This window comes from Hirundo rustica, chromosome 7, assembly GCF_015227805.2.
Source record: "Hirundo rustica isolate bHirRus1 chromosome 7, bHirRus1.pri.v3, whole genome shotgun sequence".
Taxonomy (NCBI): domain Eukaryota; kingdom Metazoa; phylum Chordata; class Aves; order Passeriformes; family Hirundinidae; genus Hirundo; species Hirundo rustica.
Window position 1 is genome coordinate 22,481,580 of NC_053456.1, and position 19,283 is coordinate 22,500,862.

At 46.8% G+C, this 19,283-nt stretch overlaps 1 protein-coding gene across 1 annotated transcript; it reads right to left on the bottom strand.

Moving 5' to 3' along the window:
* Positions 1–13,780: 13,780 nt before the first annotated feature.
* Positions 13,781–16,164, bottom strand: LOC120755048 (intraflagellar transport protein 70B-like). Its single transcript, XM_040069552.1, has one exon. The coding sequence runs from the start codon at positions 16,153–16,155 to the stop codon at positions 14,155–14,157; it is 2,001 nt and encodes a 666-aa protein (XP_039925486.1). The 5' UTR covers positions 16,156–16,164; the 3' UTR covers positions 13,781–14,154.
* Positions 16,165–19,283: the final 3,119 nt, after the last annotated feature.

Genomic DNA, 19,283 nt, shown 5'->3' on the forward strand with positions numbered 1-19,283 from the left:
CATGTTTTCTCACATGCACAAGAATTCATAGGTAGATGCTTTCCAGAAACATGTTTAACATAGGAGCTAGCTCATATACATCTTTAAAAAGGACAGGTTTTTGTACAGTCCCTGACTGGACAATTTCAGATATTTTCAGTGCCAGCACCTACATGAGAATATGACAAATGGTGGCAAAAGGTTGATGATATGAGGTTTACCTGTGGACTTGGCTCCCAAAAGCAATTTCTAGGTGTCTTTTAGACAGCTATATTTGCTACTCAGAAGAGCTTAACATCAAAACAGAAAAGAGCCTTCAGCCAGACTAGTGAATTAATTAGAAATACAAAATAATGTTCTCAGACAGTTGTTTGTAGTATCTGTCCAGCCCGACTCCTATACAAAGCTCTCTGCTTCTTCCTCTTCCAGTTTTCTTGTCTTACCCTGTGTATTTTTAGCCAGTACAACCAGTGAGATCCAGCCTGTACCTGAACTGGGCTCCATTAGGTGAGCTCACTGGGTTATGACATCTAAAGACAGGTATCACAAAAAAGTAATTTGAGAGGGTAAATGAAGAATTAAGATGAGCTTTTGAAGGTGTGGCAGCCCCCAGATCAGCCCACCCCAGTGAGTTTGACTTGTACTGGTTGCAGTGAACAAGCGCTGATGCTCCTCCAGCCTCTCTCAAAGCGAGCAACTGGGCTGACACAGCGGGAGCCTACTGAGTGCTGCTTTTTGACCTGATCCTGGGAGCCCTTGATTAGAGCATAAAACACGGGTAAAGTGAGTCTTCAATTGTTTTCACGTTTCTACTTGAGGATCGTGTGCCCAAGGGAGACTTGTGAATGTTTAGGAGTTCACTGGTAATCTTATTTTACCCATTTTTATTACTGACTGAAAAGTACAGGGTTGAGGGGAATTTTTCTAGTCATGGTTTTGCTGGTGGAGAAATACAAAGAAAAGAAATCCCTTTTGACATGGGAAATGATGTTATATTTTCTTTATTAAAGAGTAAATCTGATTGTGCGCCGTGCCAATTTATAAATGTGGTCTCTGTAACCAGCACTTTTAATTACAAGAGGGAAAAACGGAATTAGTTCATTAATGCTGTGAAAAAGAACAGTGACCTACCTGCCAAATGGCAAGGTGGAAATAATTAATCTGGTCAATTAAAAAGAAACTGATAAATTAAAATGCAAAGCCTTCCATGTGGTGCATTAAATTAGAGTTGTAATTTCCAGAATGTTGTGTTTATTGTCAGACTTGATGCCTTTTTTTCTTGCTTGCCTTGGTTCTGTGTTTGGCAAGTCCTGTTAGCGAGTTCTTTGGCGTTCTATGCTGAATTCCTACGCCCATGCATATTTTGCAAAAGAGAGCTTGCAAGATCAAGCTCTTTATGAAATCCAACTGATGAAAGGCACATGCCTTGTTTTTTATTGTCACATTACAAACCTCCATATTTCCTTTGCTTTGCTTGTTTTCCCACTGTTAAATGTCACTTGCCTTTCCTTGGGCTTTAAATGACCCAGGCATGGGGCTGAATTTCTGGGGTCACCTCAATCAATTTATGACCTTAAAAATCTGATCCACACGGAAACTACTGGGCTGATGGAGCTGAACCCTAAAGTATACAGCATATTTGCTCCACAGAACTGGAAGCAGTAAAACAGTTTCTTTTCTATAAATATCAGTAACTCCTCTTGACATTTACAAGTACATAGTATTTTTTTACACACTGCATGATCTCCAAAGTGCTTAACAGATCAGTGAACTGTGTATCTGCTCAGCATTTGTAACTGCAAAGCCATTATGTGCCCTGCACCATCCCTCACAAAAGCCCAGGACATTTGCATTAGCTCCTGTCCATCTCAAGGCCATAAATTGCAATAAGAAATATGGGCTACTTACTGAATGGTTGACCAGTGCTCTGATGCAGCCTACGGGAAAATATGAATGTTATTGTTTACTTTAACTAGGGCATATATCATACAGAGCCAAGGACTTCTCGTTTGTTAAGAGGAGAGTTTCTCTCTTCAGAAATACTTTGGGGCATGTCCCATTGCTAGGGAAAAAAACAAACTGAAACTCAAAAGCTAGGCAGAGGATGATCTGCAAGTTTTATATCTGAAGTGTTAGAACTGGCAAGCATTAAAAATACAGGGGGAGAGCCAAGTCAGATGTTTCTGTGATGTGGTAAAAATAAGCAGTGCGTGTTATAGCCTCTTCAGAAGGTGTGGGTTTGCCTTGCAAGAGGGAACAGTACTAGATGGAATAAACAGCTGTGGCCAGAAATCAAATTCCTGGCAGTTCAGCAGCTCTGGTCCTCCTTCTCCAAAACTACAAATCACCAGGGGGATTTCCCTCAGCCTGGCTCCTGCCAGCAGCTCTGCAAAATCACCAGACAGCCCCCACCACATGGTTTTAACTCCTGAACACTCGTATGTGTCAATTAGATTTCCTCACTAAACCCTTAAGACATCGTGATTCAGAGCTGAATTATACACTCTGCAGCCCATTTTTCTTATCTAAACCAGCATATCATTGCCTGTGTCCAGCTGGGAATTTCTTCCTGGAGAGCAGAGACACGAGAAGTTCCTATCAATGACCAAGTACAGGGTGGGGCAAGGGAAAACAAATTTATTTACTGCAAATGAACACAGAAAATGCAAAATCTACCCTGAGGTATAAAACTCTTTTAAAATTATGAGGTTTCTCAACACCTCTGTCAGCTTCAACTGTAATGACCCTATAAAAACTGAGGTGGGTGTCCACTGCTGCATGATGAAAGCTATTCCAATTAAGAAAAAAAAAAAAAAAAAATCCTGAAAAACAATTAAAAGGTTGCTGAGGCCAGATATGTGTGGGAGGCTGTCCTGACGTGACAAGCTGTACAAGCATTGCTAAAGTCAAGAGAAATCTCAGCCACCCAGAGTGCCTGTACCATTCTCTGGACTTCGTCCTGCTGTCTTGCCAGGCTTGTACTCTCACCCCTGTCTTTCCACCAGCCCGTGCCCAGGGGGTGTTGTGTCTCATACAACAGTTCTATCTCAGGTTCTGATGTCCACCCAAGCTGTGTGATGAGACCATCTTACATTTCCTGAGCATGTACGGAAGTGCTCTCGTATGTCCTGAGCTCAGGTTGTATGATAGAAACCACGCTTCTCCTCATCCCTGTGCGTTTTGCCTCAGTGCTTTGCTGCCACAAAGTATGGTCATGGATTTGGTGAGATTGGTTCTAGTGTTGTATATAACAGCAGAACAGGTGTGAGAATAAACAAATCCCAATTTGTGTCTCATGACAGCACCTGTTTTCAAACCCCCAGCTGAAGGATTGAAGAAGAGCGGGTTTAAGATGGACAATAAAGTGAGCTATTTAAAATGTATGTCAACAGCCCAGTAAGCTCAGCATTCCATTTGCAAGGCCCAAAGCAGGAGGTGAGGGGCTGCTCTGCAGGCTTCAGGATGCTGCTGCCTGGCCCCAGGAGCCAGAGCCTGGCCAGCTCCTCTCTCTGCACAGGGGTGAGCAACCTTGCAATTGCAGCGATGTAGCCCCAGTGCAGGTGTGCACTTTGAGGTGGTGTCTCAGCACGCTCTATCCTAAGGCACAGCTTCCCACAGGTATTTGGGAACCTCCTGCTGAAACAGTGACGCTCAGGTGCCTACATGCCATGCAGATCTTGGCCTGAGGGCTCTGTTGCTTCATCCACAGTTGCTTCACCCCTGACCTTGTGCTGGTGAGCGAAATGGCAGAGGGGGTAGGATGGTCCTTAAAAGCCACTTCCGTGGTCAGAACCCAGCCTTGGTGCCTGCACAGTTCAGGTTCCACTTCCCTATCCCTGGGGGAGGGAGAAGAGCTGCTGTTCACTGCACTGGGGGCCATTTTCCTACTCAGGGCAGCCCTGAGTGTGTCCCTGCCATGGGTGATCCCTTCTGGGGGACAGTGGAGTGGAGGGGAGCATACATGCACCAGTGGCTGAGCTGCCACAGTGAGGCAAGAGTGTGATCCAAACCTGAGTTGGCCTTCCCTGCTTATGAAATGTTGTATTTTTCCAACAGGCTGTTCTTCCTTATGCTATTTGTATTTGAGTCTTCCTGCTTTGCTCTTTGTGTCCCTTCGCACCCGTGCTGTGCTTGTCCTCATTTCAAAACCTACACATGTGCCTCTGAGCAAGCTTCCAGGCTGTGGCATGTTTTATGTGTCTTTATTAGCTCCAAAACTGCAGTGAGATTACATGATGTCTAGATTTCCTTGCAGTCAAACTTAATATCCTGAGAAATGGGAAATTTTACTGAAATCCTGCAGCACTGGCCAGGGTGTGGGAGGGTCCACCCCGCTGTTTCCATGCCTATGTTGTTGCCATGGATGTGCAGAATTATCTGGCTTGAATTTTCTTTTTTTTTTCGTGCGGGAAGCAGAGAGGGGTGATGTGGTTTTTTGTGTGTCAGGGTGGGACAAATGCACTTTAGATATTTTTGCCACTGTCCAATTTAAATTAATGCAAAGTTGTGATGGGAACTCAAAATGTATAAATCTGAAGAAACCAACAGGGGAAAAAATGATGGTGAAAACATGCTGCATGAAAAAGCTATTCAGCCTTCTGAGTACTATGGGAAAACAAACAGGAATCCCTGTAAGCAATAATCAGAAGGATATGAAATGTATGCTGGTACTTAACTAGTATAAATATTCATTGCTTCAGGGGAGCCAGGCAAGCCAGCATCAGCTGAGGATATTAGCTACATGTCATGGACTGAAATATTTCTGTGAAAAAGAAAGGGGGTGACTGATTTGCAACTGCATTTGCAGGCAGAGCCAAGACTCAGTCCCTTGGAGGCACAGAAGTACACCCCGGCTCCCCTGCGGCCCTTAAAGACTTTATCCCGTCCCAGTGCCCTTGCTGCCGTCAGTGCTCCGGCTCGGCTGCTCCCAGTCTGGGATTCATTTCGGATGGGAGGAATGGCAGAGCGCTTCCCCCTGAGAGCTTTGCTGCCTACACAGGATGCTGAGAGAGGGGCGGTGCTGGAGGGTCCACGTCGGAAGCGCTAAGCTGCTCCCGAGGGCTGCTCACCACGGGGTTATCCAGCTGCAGGGCTACTGACAGGCAGCGACAGCCTCCCGTGAGATCCCCGCCTCCGCTCTCTAATGACGACGGGCAGGCTCTCGAGGAGAAGATGCAGCAGCACAGAGCCCTCGGGAGGCAAAGTTGCCAGGCTTACTCCCCAGGTTTAAAGTAAAACTCCCCTTGAATGAAATCCAGCTCAAATCCTCACTAGATGGAGATACGGTTATTGTTAGTGCTATAGGAGAGCCCAGGAAGGCTCCTCCAGGACTGCGTCAGATTGCAGGGATTCAGACACGCAAGGTGAAAAAAATGGCAGTCAGGAAAACGGGTAAATGAATCTGTCTTTGTTCAGTGTCAGGAAATTAATGCCAGCTTCTTAAGGCATGGGAAATGACATTGGCTGCCAAATACAAACTGCTCTGGATTTCATGGGAATAATGATGACAGTGAAATATTTTCTTAACTTGACCTTTGGCCACATACTAAATGGAAAGAACTAAATTTGGCACTGCAAATGCAAACTGAGCCCAATTAACTTATACCCATGGAGGATCTGGCCTTACAGACCCTGCTCCACAGGGCCAAATCCTGCTGTCACTTGTGCTGGTGTAAATTTGACTCTGTTTTGCTGAAGTGCGTGGAAGTACTCGGGCTTGCACTAGGTGAGTGTGAGCATAATTTAGCACTCAGGGAGGACCCTGCCTCGTGGAGGTCAGTGGTGTCCCGCCTGAGCAAACCCCCAGCTCCTGCAGGAGCTCAGTAAGGCAGAAAAGCAGGGGTGAGGGGCCCCCTGCGGGCTTGAGAGAAATGTGGTCTGAAGTGGGAAGTCCTTACCAGAACTGCATCCCTGTTTGCAGACAATCTTCTGGAGATGAGTTCAGAGCCAGCGACCCCCTTCTAAGGGGAGCACGCATTCACCAACAGCTAAAATGAAATCTCAGTTTTTGTAGCTCTGGTCTGTATTTCTGGTTGTTTCCAATGTGTTGATTACCCGTCCAGTCATGCCCCTGGAACCTCTTAAGTTCAGATAAAGAAAGAGTTGTTGGCATTATTGCATATTTATTTGTATCAGCCCAGATTAAGAACCTGATGGTCGTGGGTCCAAACAACAAACTAAATGACGATGTTAGCAAATGAGATGATGATCTGTTTTGCATTCTCATTCTGGGCTCCTTTCCACCAGTTTATTTCGAGAATTACTTTAGAAGAATAAAAAAATATGATAGCACTCTATTGGTACAACAGGACAAACAACCTGGACTCAAACTAGCTTATATTTTTATCAGAAAAAGGGAAAATATATTAGGCAGGAAAAATATTTTAGGAAGAGGAATATGTCACAGCCCATTTTTGGTTTACATTTCTGCAGTAATTTCATGGCAGAAATATTAAGCAAGTGTTGTCACATAAGTTGCTTTCCTCGTCATCCAGAAGCAAGGCTAATTACTTAGGTTAAAACTCAGAATGAAAGCATTGGTTGTTTAGCTTTCTTGTGTAAATATGCATCTAATTGAAAAATGGAAATTAGAGAAAACAGTTCTGCAAAACATGGTACAGTCTTAAATTACGGGAGGCTGATACGCGTCCTTAGTGTTTTCAAATGCAAAAGATGGGAGGTTTCTATTTAATGTGTCTCCCTAGGGAGGAATTATCTGATCTCTAACATGAGAAAACAGCAAAGCCAAGGCAAAGGCCTGCTGTTACTCTATCACAGAAAAACATGTTTCTTTGAAATTTCATCAGCTAGAAAATCAGTGAGTAGGGTTTCAGATTTCATAGAGGAATTTTACTGGGGTTTTTTGGGCACAAATGATAAAAATGCTATAAATTCTATCTCAGACTCTGCAAGTGAAAGGTTTAAAAGATTATGTGAGTAAATCATTCATCCCTTCTGAATATCCTGCTGATAAAAGGGATCCCCTGATGTGATATATACTGTCAGGTTTGAATCTGAAGCAGAGAATTTCTTTCAAGTTCCCTTCAGGGAATCTGTACATTTTATGCTGAATATTAGGATCACCTCTCCAGGCATGGAGAGGAAGCTAGAATGAGACCCTAAAGCCACAGAGAAATTATCAGAAAGAGATAAACTGGTTTCCTTTTTTTTTTTTTTTTTTTTTTTTTTTTTTTTTGTTAAATTAAATTCTCCTATAACCAGCTTTATAACCTAGCAAGTCACAAAAATTTCACAGTACATTACACATGCTCGCTGGCAGGCATTTCACAAGATCAGGGAGGCGTCTCCACTCGTTCTGCCCTGGACTGAGCACAAAGGCAGAGGGCAGGGCTCCCGCATCTCCCTTCCCAGAGACGCCATCCCGCTCTAACAGCTTTGTATTTCGTTGACTGTTTCACTGCTACCAAATCTTGCTACCAGTATTTCATGCCTTCCGAAGCCCGGATTCATTCTTGCGCAGGCTGGGAGGCAGCAAAGAAGGCGGCCCCGGTTACGCCGGGTAAAGCTGCGGCTGCTCCCCATCTCTGCAGGGAGGAGGGTGATTCTTGCCTCGCACACGATTGCGAGCTCTCAGCAGAGGCGGATGGGGCGGTGCTGCCGTGTGCGAACAAACGCTCCCCGCGGTGCCAGCGGCACAAGGCTGGGACGCTCTGTAAGGTCAGGTGTGCACGGCACGGAACAAATGCCCGCCCAGAGGTCAAAAGGGCAGCCTCCTCTCCGTGTGCAGTCCCTGCAAGGTGCTAGAGGGGAGCGGGAGGCTGCGGTGGTGCATGGCATTGCCCGCATCCCTGGCCTGAAGGCACTGGTACCCAAAATTGCTGATGTCCCCCTGCTGATGCTGAGAGGCAGCACAAGCGCCTCTCTGCTGGGCCGTGCCTGGACTTGCTCCTCCTAAACGCTGAGAAAGGGCAGTAGGAAGGCCGAGGGAGCAGGGATGTTGCCCTTCACTGCTCAGCTGGGGCTTCTTCTCATTCCTTCTCTCCAGCCATGCGACGGAGGGAGCTCTGCGTGGGCTGGGAAGCTGGGGGTTCCGCTGCCCTTTGTGTCGGGAGCGGCCCTGCGCCGGCGGCACGACCCGCTGCCGCTCCCGCCGCCGTTCCGCGGGTCGCGGCGCAGCCCGGCGCAGCAGCGCCCTCTGCAGCACGGCCCGGCCCCGCCGCAAGGGTCGCGGCTCCCGCTGAGCCGGGCCCCGGCCCCGGGGGCTTCCTCCGGGAATTCTGTGTCTCCGCACCTGCGGCAGCGGCGCGGGGGTGTCGGTGTGCTGGCTGCGCCTCTGCTGCCGGGCCGGCCATCAGAGCGTGTGGCGCTCGACGCTGTACAAACGCCATGGGCTTGAGCTGCTCAGCAGGGGAAGAGCAAAGGATTTATGCGCGCTCTGAATGCCCCGTCCCTCAGCGCTGATGGCGCTTCTCCATCTCCTGCTCCGCGTGGGAGCCGCGGTGATAAATACTATTGACAGAGCAAGAAAATCCGACGCGCCGTGTCGAGCTCTCGCGTTGCTGTTTGCGGCTTGTGAGCGGCCGTGAATCAGCGCAGGGGCGCACAAAGAGCTCTGTGAGGCACCGGAGAAGCGCAGCGCGGAAAAATCCGAGCTGTGCTAATTTTAATTTGGAAAACGGCTGTTAGTAAACAGTACAGCCCAACAGGACTGAGTGTTAGCCAGCTCCCTCTGCCCTCTCCCACGGGAAAGAAAGCTATAAAATAAAACCGACTCATAAAAAGCTGTTCGTCAACCTGTTCAGGCTGGAAAGGGTCCTAAGGACAGAATTGGGGGAAAGGAGAAGGTAAGCAGCAAGAAAGGCTGAAATTCAAGGAAGTGCATGACTTTGCACAGCAGAGGGCAAAAAAGCCGTGAGAGGGTCAGACCGTTCAGAGTTAGCACATACATTCACCCCGAGAAGTTTAAAAGTTTGTGATGCTAAATGACGATTCCCATGTTCGAGAGAAAATGTGGGGCTTGTGTTTTCCATTTCTCTTTCCGAGCCGTTCCTGTAGGGTGGCCGTGGGGGCTCGGGTGTCTCCCGGGGCCGGGGCTGGGGCTGCGCCCAGGGTGTTCTGGGCGAGGTGGTTGGGAGCGCTCAGCCCTGTGCTCCGAGCGCGGCGGCTCCGTGCGGGCTGCCGGAGGCTGTGCCTGGCCGGGTCCACGTGAAGGATCAGAATCCCCTGCCAGCTTCTGCTTCTCGTTGTGCTACAGTGATGTTTTCTTTATGTGCAGCAGCTGTGCCACGGGAAACGCGGGGTTAGCTGATTTCTAAGCGGCATTTTAAGTGGGTAGAAACAAGGGGTTTTGTCGCTGAATAAGACTGGGGTTCCAGCATTCCAGTATTTTCCTGAAGCTGCGCTTGGATGGTTTGAAATAGTAGTCTGTGAAAATGGGTATTTTCCAAGGTGCTAATTTAAGGCTCATTGAAGTCAATGTCAACTTTTTTATTGGTTTCCCTGGCCTGCACTTTGGACTATAAACTACAGTGAATTTAGGGGAAGATCTTAAAAAATAGAAATATTCTGGACTGATTCGTTTGGTTTGGCAAGGCCTGCTCTAAGGCTTTATTAGTTTAAATTCAGGCAAAATCTAGGAAGATTATGCTAATCAAAAGGTTCTTAGGAAAATGAGTCCAAATATCTCAAGTTTTCTACATACTGGAAAAGCATCAGCTAAAAAAAGAGAAATGCTTTACTCAAAAGAGAGCCTAAAAATTTGTCAGTAGTTAAAGCCTCTTTTTCTTAATTTAAAAACTGTTTCTTTGTGTAGGACAGGTTGTCCAAATGACGTACAAATACACTTCCTTCAAAAACATGAAGAAAATTAACCTTGTCCTGGCCATACTCACTCCCTAAGAAGACAGTGGGTTTTAGCAGAGTCCCAAAATATGGAAATATTCAATTTACTGAAGTGTTAGAGAAATAAAGGAAGAGAACCCTGAGGGAGAGGAAGAGATGGATCTTTCAGTGCTTATCTTTCAGCCCACACAGCTACATTACCACACCAGTGTTCCAAATCTAAATTTTTCAGGGTTAGACTCTTCTGCCTTTGCTGGAAGTTAAAGCCAGTATGGATTTGTGGAAGTTTTGAACTCGGTCTTCTAAAATAGGATGTCAGTAAGATATCGTGGAATGGGCTGTCAAAATCAGCTTTTATCCTTGTATGTAACTTCACAATCTTTAGAGTAACATTCCTCTCCTTGTTCATCTGCTAAAAGGAGCTTGCTTACCCAGTAGAAGTATGCACAACTTTCCCAAGGAAGACTGTCATCATGTTCCTCCCAGCACTGTGTAGGAAGGCTCCGCTGTCTCACCTTTTATCTCTGTCTTACCATAAAGTCAGCCACCCCTTCCTTACAGAAATATTTTGATCAGCTCTGACTGTGAGCTGATCACAAGGGCCCCTGGCATTCACTACCTGTGTTGTGCTGATAGTGTCAGCAGACATTTGATGGAGATTTGAGCACCAAGGGATCCAAGGCGGGGCATGAAGTAAATTGTATTTCCAGCCCTCTGTGCCTCTCCTGCTCCTGGCAGTGCAGGTGGGCTGCTGTCAGAATGCTGGTCTGAGGCCTTTGCTCGTGCAATGTGTGCTGTGATTACTGCAGGGTAATTAAAAAAAAAAAAAAATATGTGTCCACAGCAGTACAACACAGCTTGTCACCTGCAGCATGGGTGTCAAGCCCTTGCAAATTTTAAGGACAAGAACATTTCACAAGATGTCCTGTAAGGACACGATGAAAAGAGGCTATTAGTGCAAACAAAATCCTAGAGACCAGCCTTGGTATGGTGGTGATGTACCTGGGAAGCATCTTGTGCTGCTCACCTTTCAGACCCCGATGCTGCAAGAGAGAGCTTCTTTCCCCTTGCTCCAAAAAGCCCAAACCAACAAAGGCTCTTGCTTAGGAATCTGAGCTTATCTGCACCTGTTTGCCCATTGCAGGCCCTGGGAATATGGTCAGATGTTCCTGGGTAACGTTTTTGATTTTTTTTTTTTTTTTTTTTTTTGGAACAAAAGGATTCTGCTGGTTTAGGGCATTAATTTAGGCAGATTTTACTGTATGTGTAGGGAGCATAAACTGTTACTTGCTATCTTCCTTTCTCTCTAAATAAAAATGTATGTGCTTTCCTTTAAAAATGTATTTTGTGTGTAAGTCACATAGTGATAACAATAAATGTGGTATAAAGACGGTAATAAAAGTGGCTTTAACATTTATATATTTTTCATGACCAAAGTGCTCTGCAGTAGGAGATGCTATAAACACGTACTTGCCACTGGAGGAAGTGACAGTTCTACACTGCAAATTAAGCCAGCCACATGAGCACAGGTCCCAGTTCTCCTGGGCACAGAGCGGGTGGTAGGCAGCTGTCTGGGACAAAATGAGGGCGAGGGCATCTGCTCTAGCATGTCACTGCCATGGGAAGGTTGGGTGCTATTGCTGAGGAAGAGGCCATGGTGGACAGGGTGGAAAATGCTGCTGGAATGGAGAAGAGACTCCATGCAGAAGCATCTCTTGATGCAGCAGAGGAGGAAGTGCCTGTCCCAGGCCTCCTATTCCTGTTCTACCTCAGTTCTGCTGCTTCTCCGTCTTCTTTCAGCAGCAGAGGCCTCTCCACTTCAGCATCACCCAACCTGCTTTGAAGCCCTGGGTTGTCTGTGGGCACAGCACATTCCGTGAGGAAAAGCACATAAAAACAGCAGGAAAAGGGAAGAACAGGAAAAATGCGGCTCTTGGCACATTAGTTGTGATCTAACAGGACGAAGCAAAATTCCAGGCATGCCGACTGCCCTCTAGCCGTATCTTCTGAAACAGCCACAGCCTGCAGAACTCCACGGCCTCTTTTGGGGACACTTTTTTCCATTGGGAGCACGGCTCATCTCCCTGCCAGCCTGTGGCCAAGGAGCCGGTGGCTTCGCTGCGGGCTGCAGCGGGCAGCGTGCCAGAGCCGGCGGGCCCTGCTGCCTCGGCCTATTCGCGGTGCACCCGGGTGGGCACGGAGGGCAAGAAAGTGATGACGCTCTTGGGGCCGCAAATCCTGGCAGCAGTGCCCTCATGAAAGCCACACTCTGGCTGTATGGAAAATCAAGAGCACACGGGTATCTGAACTGCTCTCCATCAGAGAGCATTCAACATTCGCATGGGCACGAATCTGCAGAGCAAATTTTTTTTTTAAATGTCCAGTGACTTTTACAGAAAATGCACAATGAATATTAAATAAAGGGCATTGCCTATTACTGCACTTCAGACACTGTTACGTGGTGTGACTTTTTAAAAACTTTTTTTTAAAGGTCATGCTGTTTATGCTGCATAATATATAATACAATTGCACTGTAAATTAGAGACATGTTTTACGGCCTGCTGCTGTGCTTCATGGAGGTGAACAACATTTGAAATCACAGGTCTCCTCCCCATGGGGAAGCAGTTGTGGGAAATATTTAATATCACAATAATCAGGGGTTTAATGGCCTAGTGATGAGCTATGGAGGCCTCTCTAGGACACCTTGCTGCATCTCCTGTCTGCTCTCTAGTCTCTCTAGAACATTTTTCCGTTCTTAACACTGTTAAATTTGATTTTAATTTGCTGTTATAGGATGTTTAGGGTAAACTGTAGCATTACTTAACCCACAGCATTTCCTTTAGCCGCACATGATATGCTCAACCCTGCAAGGTTTCTCCCCCAGCAGACAGGAGGTGACTTTCTCTGTCTTGACATGGTTGTAGGCCTGTGCAGTTCCTATATACATTAACTCTCTGGAAGGATTAATTATTCTATTCCTTTATAGTAACTTAAAAACTTACAAAATGCTGTTCTCTTTCTTTCCAGGTAAACCACAGCATAGAAACTGGATTCTGAGGGACATGCAGCCTGATTCCAAAATTCCCTCAGGATAGCTCTTCAGGGAGCCAGTATCAAAGGTAAGCAAATTAGTTAAAGCCATGGATTTTTGATCCTTATTTTAAAAACTTCAACTTACACATTGCTTCAAAGGGCAGAATACACAAAAAGGAGAGCAGTTATGGAGCAGAGAACCAGACTGCATAAAAACATTGGAAGGCATTTTGGTCGCACTTCACTGCGGAACACATATGTTTGAAAAGGGATGGGAAGACTGTTAAGAAATAACACTGACTGATGCCAGAGTGAAGGAAATGCCAAGGAAAGGAATTACGCAAATAAACAGGGTTTTGGAGGAGTGTTGAGAGGTGCTTAAGAGTGTAATACAAGGAGGAAACTAAGAAGCAGATTTCTTCCACCCAAGGGTACAGGTTGTAAGCCTTGCATGAAATGGAAGTTACACGGGCTTTTCTTTAACAAAAATGAAAAAGAATATAATTTCACATTCATGGGTCTCTTACCAGAGACAGTTTTAATAGTATTTGGATTGGAGGGGCTGCACATGGAGGACTGAATTACTGTGTAAGGACTTGCTACCAAACTGGTTTGCAGAACAAGAGCTGCCTCCCAGATGGTGTGGGCACTGGGACTGAGGGGCAGCACTGAGCAGTGTCTCTGAAGCCAGTTGTCGTAACAAATTTTATTTCAAAGGTAGATCTAATCTGAGGTATCACCCTAATAGAGCCTTCTTGGAATTTATTCCTGGTCCCTGTATTAGCTATAGAATTTGCTACAGCACTGGTGCATTATTAATGAGTTAGCAAATGTTTATGTTTGTAGAACTGATTTTTTTAATATAAAGCCATTTCTTGTGTTTAAATATACTACTGATGTGATCTGCAATATACTAAAAATACATCAGAAAAAGCAGAAGAAACGTTTCACACATAGGCACAAATTAGAGAATTAAAACAACAAATTCAAATTCTGTCCTAGAAGAGACAGATAACGTGGGGTTTTTTTCCAAATGTCAACCAATGCAAAGAAATTGATCAAAATTTCAGAAGGATAAAATATTATCTTATGAGCGAAAACTCGATGGGATTTCTATAATGACATTCCTAGTCAACACATCTTAAGTTTTATTTAACATGACTGCTTACTGAGAATGCTCCTAGTTATCTGGTACAGCTTAGTTTCATGAAAATATTCTGTTTTCTAATGAACATTGTTAAAATACAGCACAAAATCTTTAGAAACTTTTGTGAGGCTTAGCATTACCTCACGAGCATAAGAAAGAACAAAGTTCCCATTTCTGCTGTATAATAACAACATTTACTCGGCCCACCCAGTGATCTTATACATCAGTGCCCTCAAAAGCCTGGCTTCATAGGTGACTGTGTTTTTCCCACTGTGCATCCCATTCTCTTCAAGGGGGTGCTCAATGACAGCTGGGATGTTTCTTCCATACTGCTCACATTGCTTCAGAAACTGCAGGCACTCCTGGATGACACTGTCACGCAGCATGAGCATGTGCTTGGACATGTTCTCCAGCAAGGACAGGAAACACCGCTTAGCGTAATACCACGTGTCCGTGCTCAGTTTTTTGTTATATGGCTCCAGGCTTTTAATGATCCTTGAAATACCGAAGTCATAGTTTCCCTTCACACAGTAGAGGGTGCCAATGACTAGATTGACAATGCAAAGATGGTAGGTATTTTTATCAGGTTGATCATAAGACACCTGCTCTTCTGCCTTCTCGATCTTCCTCATTAGTTCCTCTGCATCCTCATTCTGGCTTGTCAGGATGTAGGAGACGCAGAGGTTTGCTAACACAATGGCACTGACATCGAGAATGTTTTCATAGTGCTTTTTAACTATTGGCTCATAAAAGCTAATAGCCTCTTTATACTTGTTCTCCTGCATGAAGAGCACGTGAGCCACATTGAGCTTCCACACCTCGTGTTCCTTGCAGAACTCCACTGATTTGTGGAAGATCTTTTCTACCATTGTGTAGTTCTTCATGTCCCAGTAAATCTTTGCCTGGGCCATCAAGACAGGTACGTAATTATCCATAGTCTCATCATACTCATTAATTGCCTTTTTTAGAGCTTCATCATCCCAGTTTTGCCTAGCTTCCTGCACCTGTTTAGTGAGTTTTCTCAGCTGCTCAGTCATTGCCCCTGCTGAATCATCTAGTTTGTGGAAAGCCTCCTCAGGGGCAGTTTGACAAGTAATAATGGCATCCAAGAAGTTGTACAGATAAGGTGTGAGCAGTTTGTAGGTCAGATGGGCATTCTCTGCCAGCACATCTGCTGCCAGGTCGTAGTATTGATACTTGCAATAGAGAAGTAGCAAGTTACCAAAAGTTTCTGGTGGATAGGGGTTCTGCAGGAGCAGAAACTGCAGCTTGCCAAACCCATCAGTGGGCTGGCTGTCCATGTTCATGAGCGCTTGGTTGTGCAGCGTGACGGGATCCAGCTCTTCCTCGGCCCTTGGCGGCATGTCCGTGAGCGCTTCCTGCGCTGCCCGCACGTTGCGCAGCTGGAACTCGATGGCCGCCTTGAGGTTGAAGGCCTCCACCAGGGCCGTGCGGTGCAGGAGCAGCGTGTTGCCCACGCTGCGGACATCGATGCCCTCGGTGCTCATGCCCACGTTGAGCTCTGGGTGCTGGTGGATGCCGCGCTTGATGATGTCGGATATGTAATTGAGGGCAGCAGCGTACTGCTTGGCCGCGTAGGAGCACAGCGCCATGTTGTAGGACAGCTCCGGGCAGTACCCCAATACTTGCATGGCGCTGGCAAACTTGCCGCTGGCCTCTTCGTGCCGGCCCTGCCGGTACAGCAGGCAGCCCAGGTTGACCTCGGCATCGGCGCGCTCCGAAGGGTCCTCGGCTGCTCCGGAGCCGCCATCAGCAGCGGCGGCGAGCTCCTCCTCCACCAGGCTCTGGGCCGCCGGGAGGTCGCCCTGGGCATAGTGGACGGCGGCCTGGAGGCGCAGGGCCCGGCGGTGGAAGGCGGGGACGTCCAGCAGCGGGCTGGCGACGCGCAGGGCCTCGGCGAACAGCCCGGCCTTGTAGAGGGCCTGGGCATGGCACAGGCGGTACGAGAACAGCTGCGGGTGCAGCGCCACCAGCTGCTCGTAGCACTCGGCCGCCGCCGCGAACTCCTGCAGCTGGTAGTGGCAGTAGCCCAGCAGCGAGAGGCAGCCCCGGGAGCGGGAGCTCTTCTGCAGCCCGCGGTTCAGCAGCGACACCGCCTCCGCGAAGCGCCCGCCGCCGATGTGCCCGTACACCGCGGCCGTGTGCTGCCCGTCGGGCACCGGCGCGGCCTCCATGGCCGGCCCCGGCACCGCCGCGGCGGGGCGGAAGCGGGGCCTCGCTGCCGGGCAACGGCGCCGCCGGGGCGGAAGCGCGCCCGTGCGGGCGGGCGCTGCGCCGGAAGCGGCGGCGCGGGCGGGCCGTCGGGCGGGGGATGGCGGCCGCCGTGCCCGGGCCCGACCGGCCGCCCTGCCGCCCCTGGGAGCTGGTGCCATGGCAGCGAGGGCCCCGCTCCCCTCCTTGCGCCCGTCCCCCGAGCACGGGCGTGTGTTCAGTGCCGGTTCCGAACCGGCGCAAAGAGCTGGAGCCTCCTGAGATCGCTGCCTGGGCCAGAGTGTTTCCCTCCTTCTCGGGAGGAATAAAGAGTAAAAATCAGCTCCTGTATTTCCAAATGCTGTGTAATAGTTCGGTTAAGCAGTAAGCGGTGTAAAAGCAGGCTCTAAGCGAAACACGTAGCCCAGGGCAGGAAGCATTTAACTTCTGTCCTGAGCTTTGTCAACATGAAACCTCCCCTTTACAGCCCATCAAGATCCAAAGTTGGTTAAGGCTGGTGGAAGGCAGGAAGTGTGTCTGTACCTTGGCACAATCTGACAGCTCTCCTGCAGCTTTCAAAAGCAGAAGAAATTACTTTAAACTGTTCTTCAACAATGTAACTGTGCTTTGGCGCGACTTCTTTCCCCCCATGGTAGGTATTTCAACTGAACAGTGATACTCCAGACCACAGACGGCATAATCTGTGTGATTTCTGTACATGTGAATAGCTCCTTACGGTCACCAGAAAGATCTGGTTTCTGGTCATTCCAGACTAATGCCAAGCATATCCAGTGAAGGAGTTTGGTTTGCCCCCAGGAATGAGTGCTGTAAGGTTGTGTGTCAAAAATTGTATCTGGGCTGCTCCATCTCACATGTTTTCAGGATCTTCTCTTTGTGTGATTCAGTAATTGATAGATACCGCTCTGATTAATTCCAGCAAGGTTGTTTTCCAAAGAAAAGTAATAATAATAAAAAGAGAAAGTCATAGTAAGCCAATAAAATTATTTATTTTTTTTAAAGACCAGTAAACCCAAGTTGCTAATTTCAAAAGCATGCTTTGAAAGCTGAACCAGCGTAGTTTGATCTACGAAGCAAAACAATAAGAGTAGTGGTTTTAAGACATACACACCCCCCCACACCCCCCTCCCCCCCCCCCAAGAAAAAAAAAAAAAAAAAGGAAAAGGATGCAGAAATCTTTTAAGTTACACATTTTGCAAGTATCTGGGATTCACTTGCCTTAGAACAGACACATGGTATTTCTGCATGTCAGCTGTCTCCCACAGGCAAAGGTTTTGGGTTTATAATGGCATTCCCCAGAAAACTGTAAAATGCAATGGCCAACATGCTTAGAAATTTGTAATTAAGTACAAAGTAATCCAAGAAAGAAAAGGTAGCAAGCAATAGACAGGATGTATTCCAGTAGTGGCACATTCTAGCGACAGGAATCTCTGGAGCACCTCAATTCAGCAGATTATACGTCCCACTTTGTTGCTATGTTAGAAACCATTCACATGATTTTACTCTTTGAAAACTCTTCCTTTGAAAAAGCCACTAAAAAAACCTCCTTGCTCTACATCTTCTTGCCCATAACACTCTAGGCATTGAAGTACCTGTTAGTATATTTTATGTATCTTTGGAATAACCCTGTTTTAAAATTTCACTCAATACACAAATGACTTATCAGGAACCAAAATTGTTTTAATTTTATAAAGGGAAAATAAGTATTTGGCCTGTAGACTGAAACACTCCTGGTTTTCCACTAGAACGAGTTCATCTAAATATTACAAATGACATTAGGCACTGCTGGTTGCAGTTTTCAAAAATAATTTGTGAGTACTAGTATTGGCTTTGTTGGTAACTACAGGCACATTATGAGATTGCAGTGCACTCTAAGAAGGAGCAATTAGCAAGGTCACCAGACCGGGAAAATGCAGCTGCTGTACCAAGGACACCATCTGAAGAAATACCTGAGCTAAAATGAAACATACTTGTCTATGCTGTGGTTACAAAGGATACAACCCACCTTCTTGGCAAGACCCCTGGCCCTGTAAATAGTAGGGGTTGGCTGAGACAGAGCTGTGGAGGGTTCTGTGCCCACCTGCCTCATGAGGTGTCCAGTTTAAACCTCAGTGAGCGACTGCTGCCTGACCTTGTGCAGCTCTGCTTTGGAGCAGGAGCAAAACCACAGCCTGACAAGCAGAATCTGCATCTCCATCACAGTATGAAGCTGTTCTTGTTTTGAAGAAGCTGTCTGTAGGTCCCAGGCTAGGAGGGAATTTTGTGGTTTCGCTACTCAACCTATGGCTAAAGACATCTTTTAGACATCTTCTTCTTGGGAGGTTCTTCTGTCTCAGCTGCAGGAAAGCCTCTACCTTGGGTGCTCCTTGCCTTGAACAGTGTTCAGTTTTCTGGTGGGGTCACATTGTCATGTTGCAAGGGAGCGCTTTAGCCCAAGGGGGTACACGTACAAGACCTGAGCTCTTCCACCAAAGCCTGTCTGCTCCACGCCCCTCCCAGGAGTGAAGCCAAAATTGGGGCTGTACCCAGTGGGCATCATTGTCTTCTTGCTGAGCACATGAAAGGGGCTTTGGCAGAAGGGCAGGAGACAAGCCCACCTTGTTACTCGCCACCAGCTGGTGGGGCAGATGCACCTGCAGTTCAGAAGCCTGCTGGAAATCAAGCAGGATTTGAATGTCAAGCTCCTTCCTGATTAGCCTTTGCACTTGTAGAACATTTATGGTGGGTTTTTAAAAATTATTGTTTTATTTGTGGTGGTGTTTTTTTGGTTTTTTTTTGGTGAAGTAAGGGTGATTTTGGTAAGTGGTTTCAATGGTGGAAATCCCGAGTGAAATTACTGTTTGGCCTGAGCTACCTTTAAGGATGGGGATGAAGATCCAGATCTTCTCCTGAGCATTTTCTGGTGACAAAATTAAGGCTGCTGCCTGGCTCTTGTGAGACCTCGAGGCCTGTAGTTCATTTTTGATCACCAAGTTTATAAGCAGTAGCTAAAAAAGTGTTTCCCACAATCTTAAAATATAATAGACTTGAAATATATTTCATTACTGTACTACATGCTTCCACAAAGAATCATCTTTTTCTCACAACATTTTTT

Coding starts and splice junctions, on each gene's coding strand:
- LOC120755048 (XM_040069552.1), bottom strand. CDS start 16,155: ATGGAGGCCGCGCCGGTGCCCGACGGGCAGCACACGGCCGCGGTGTAC.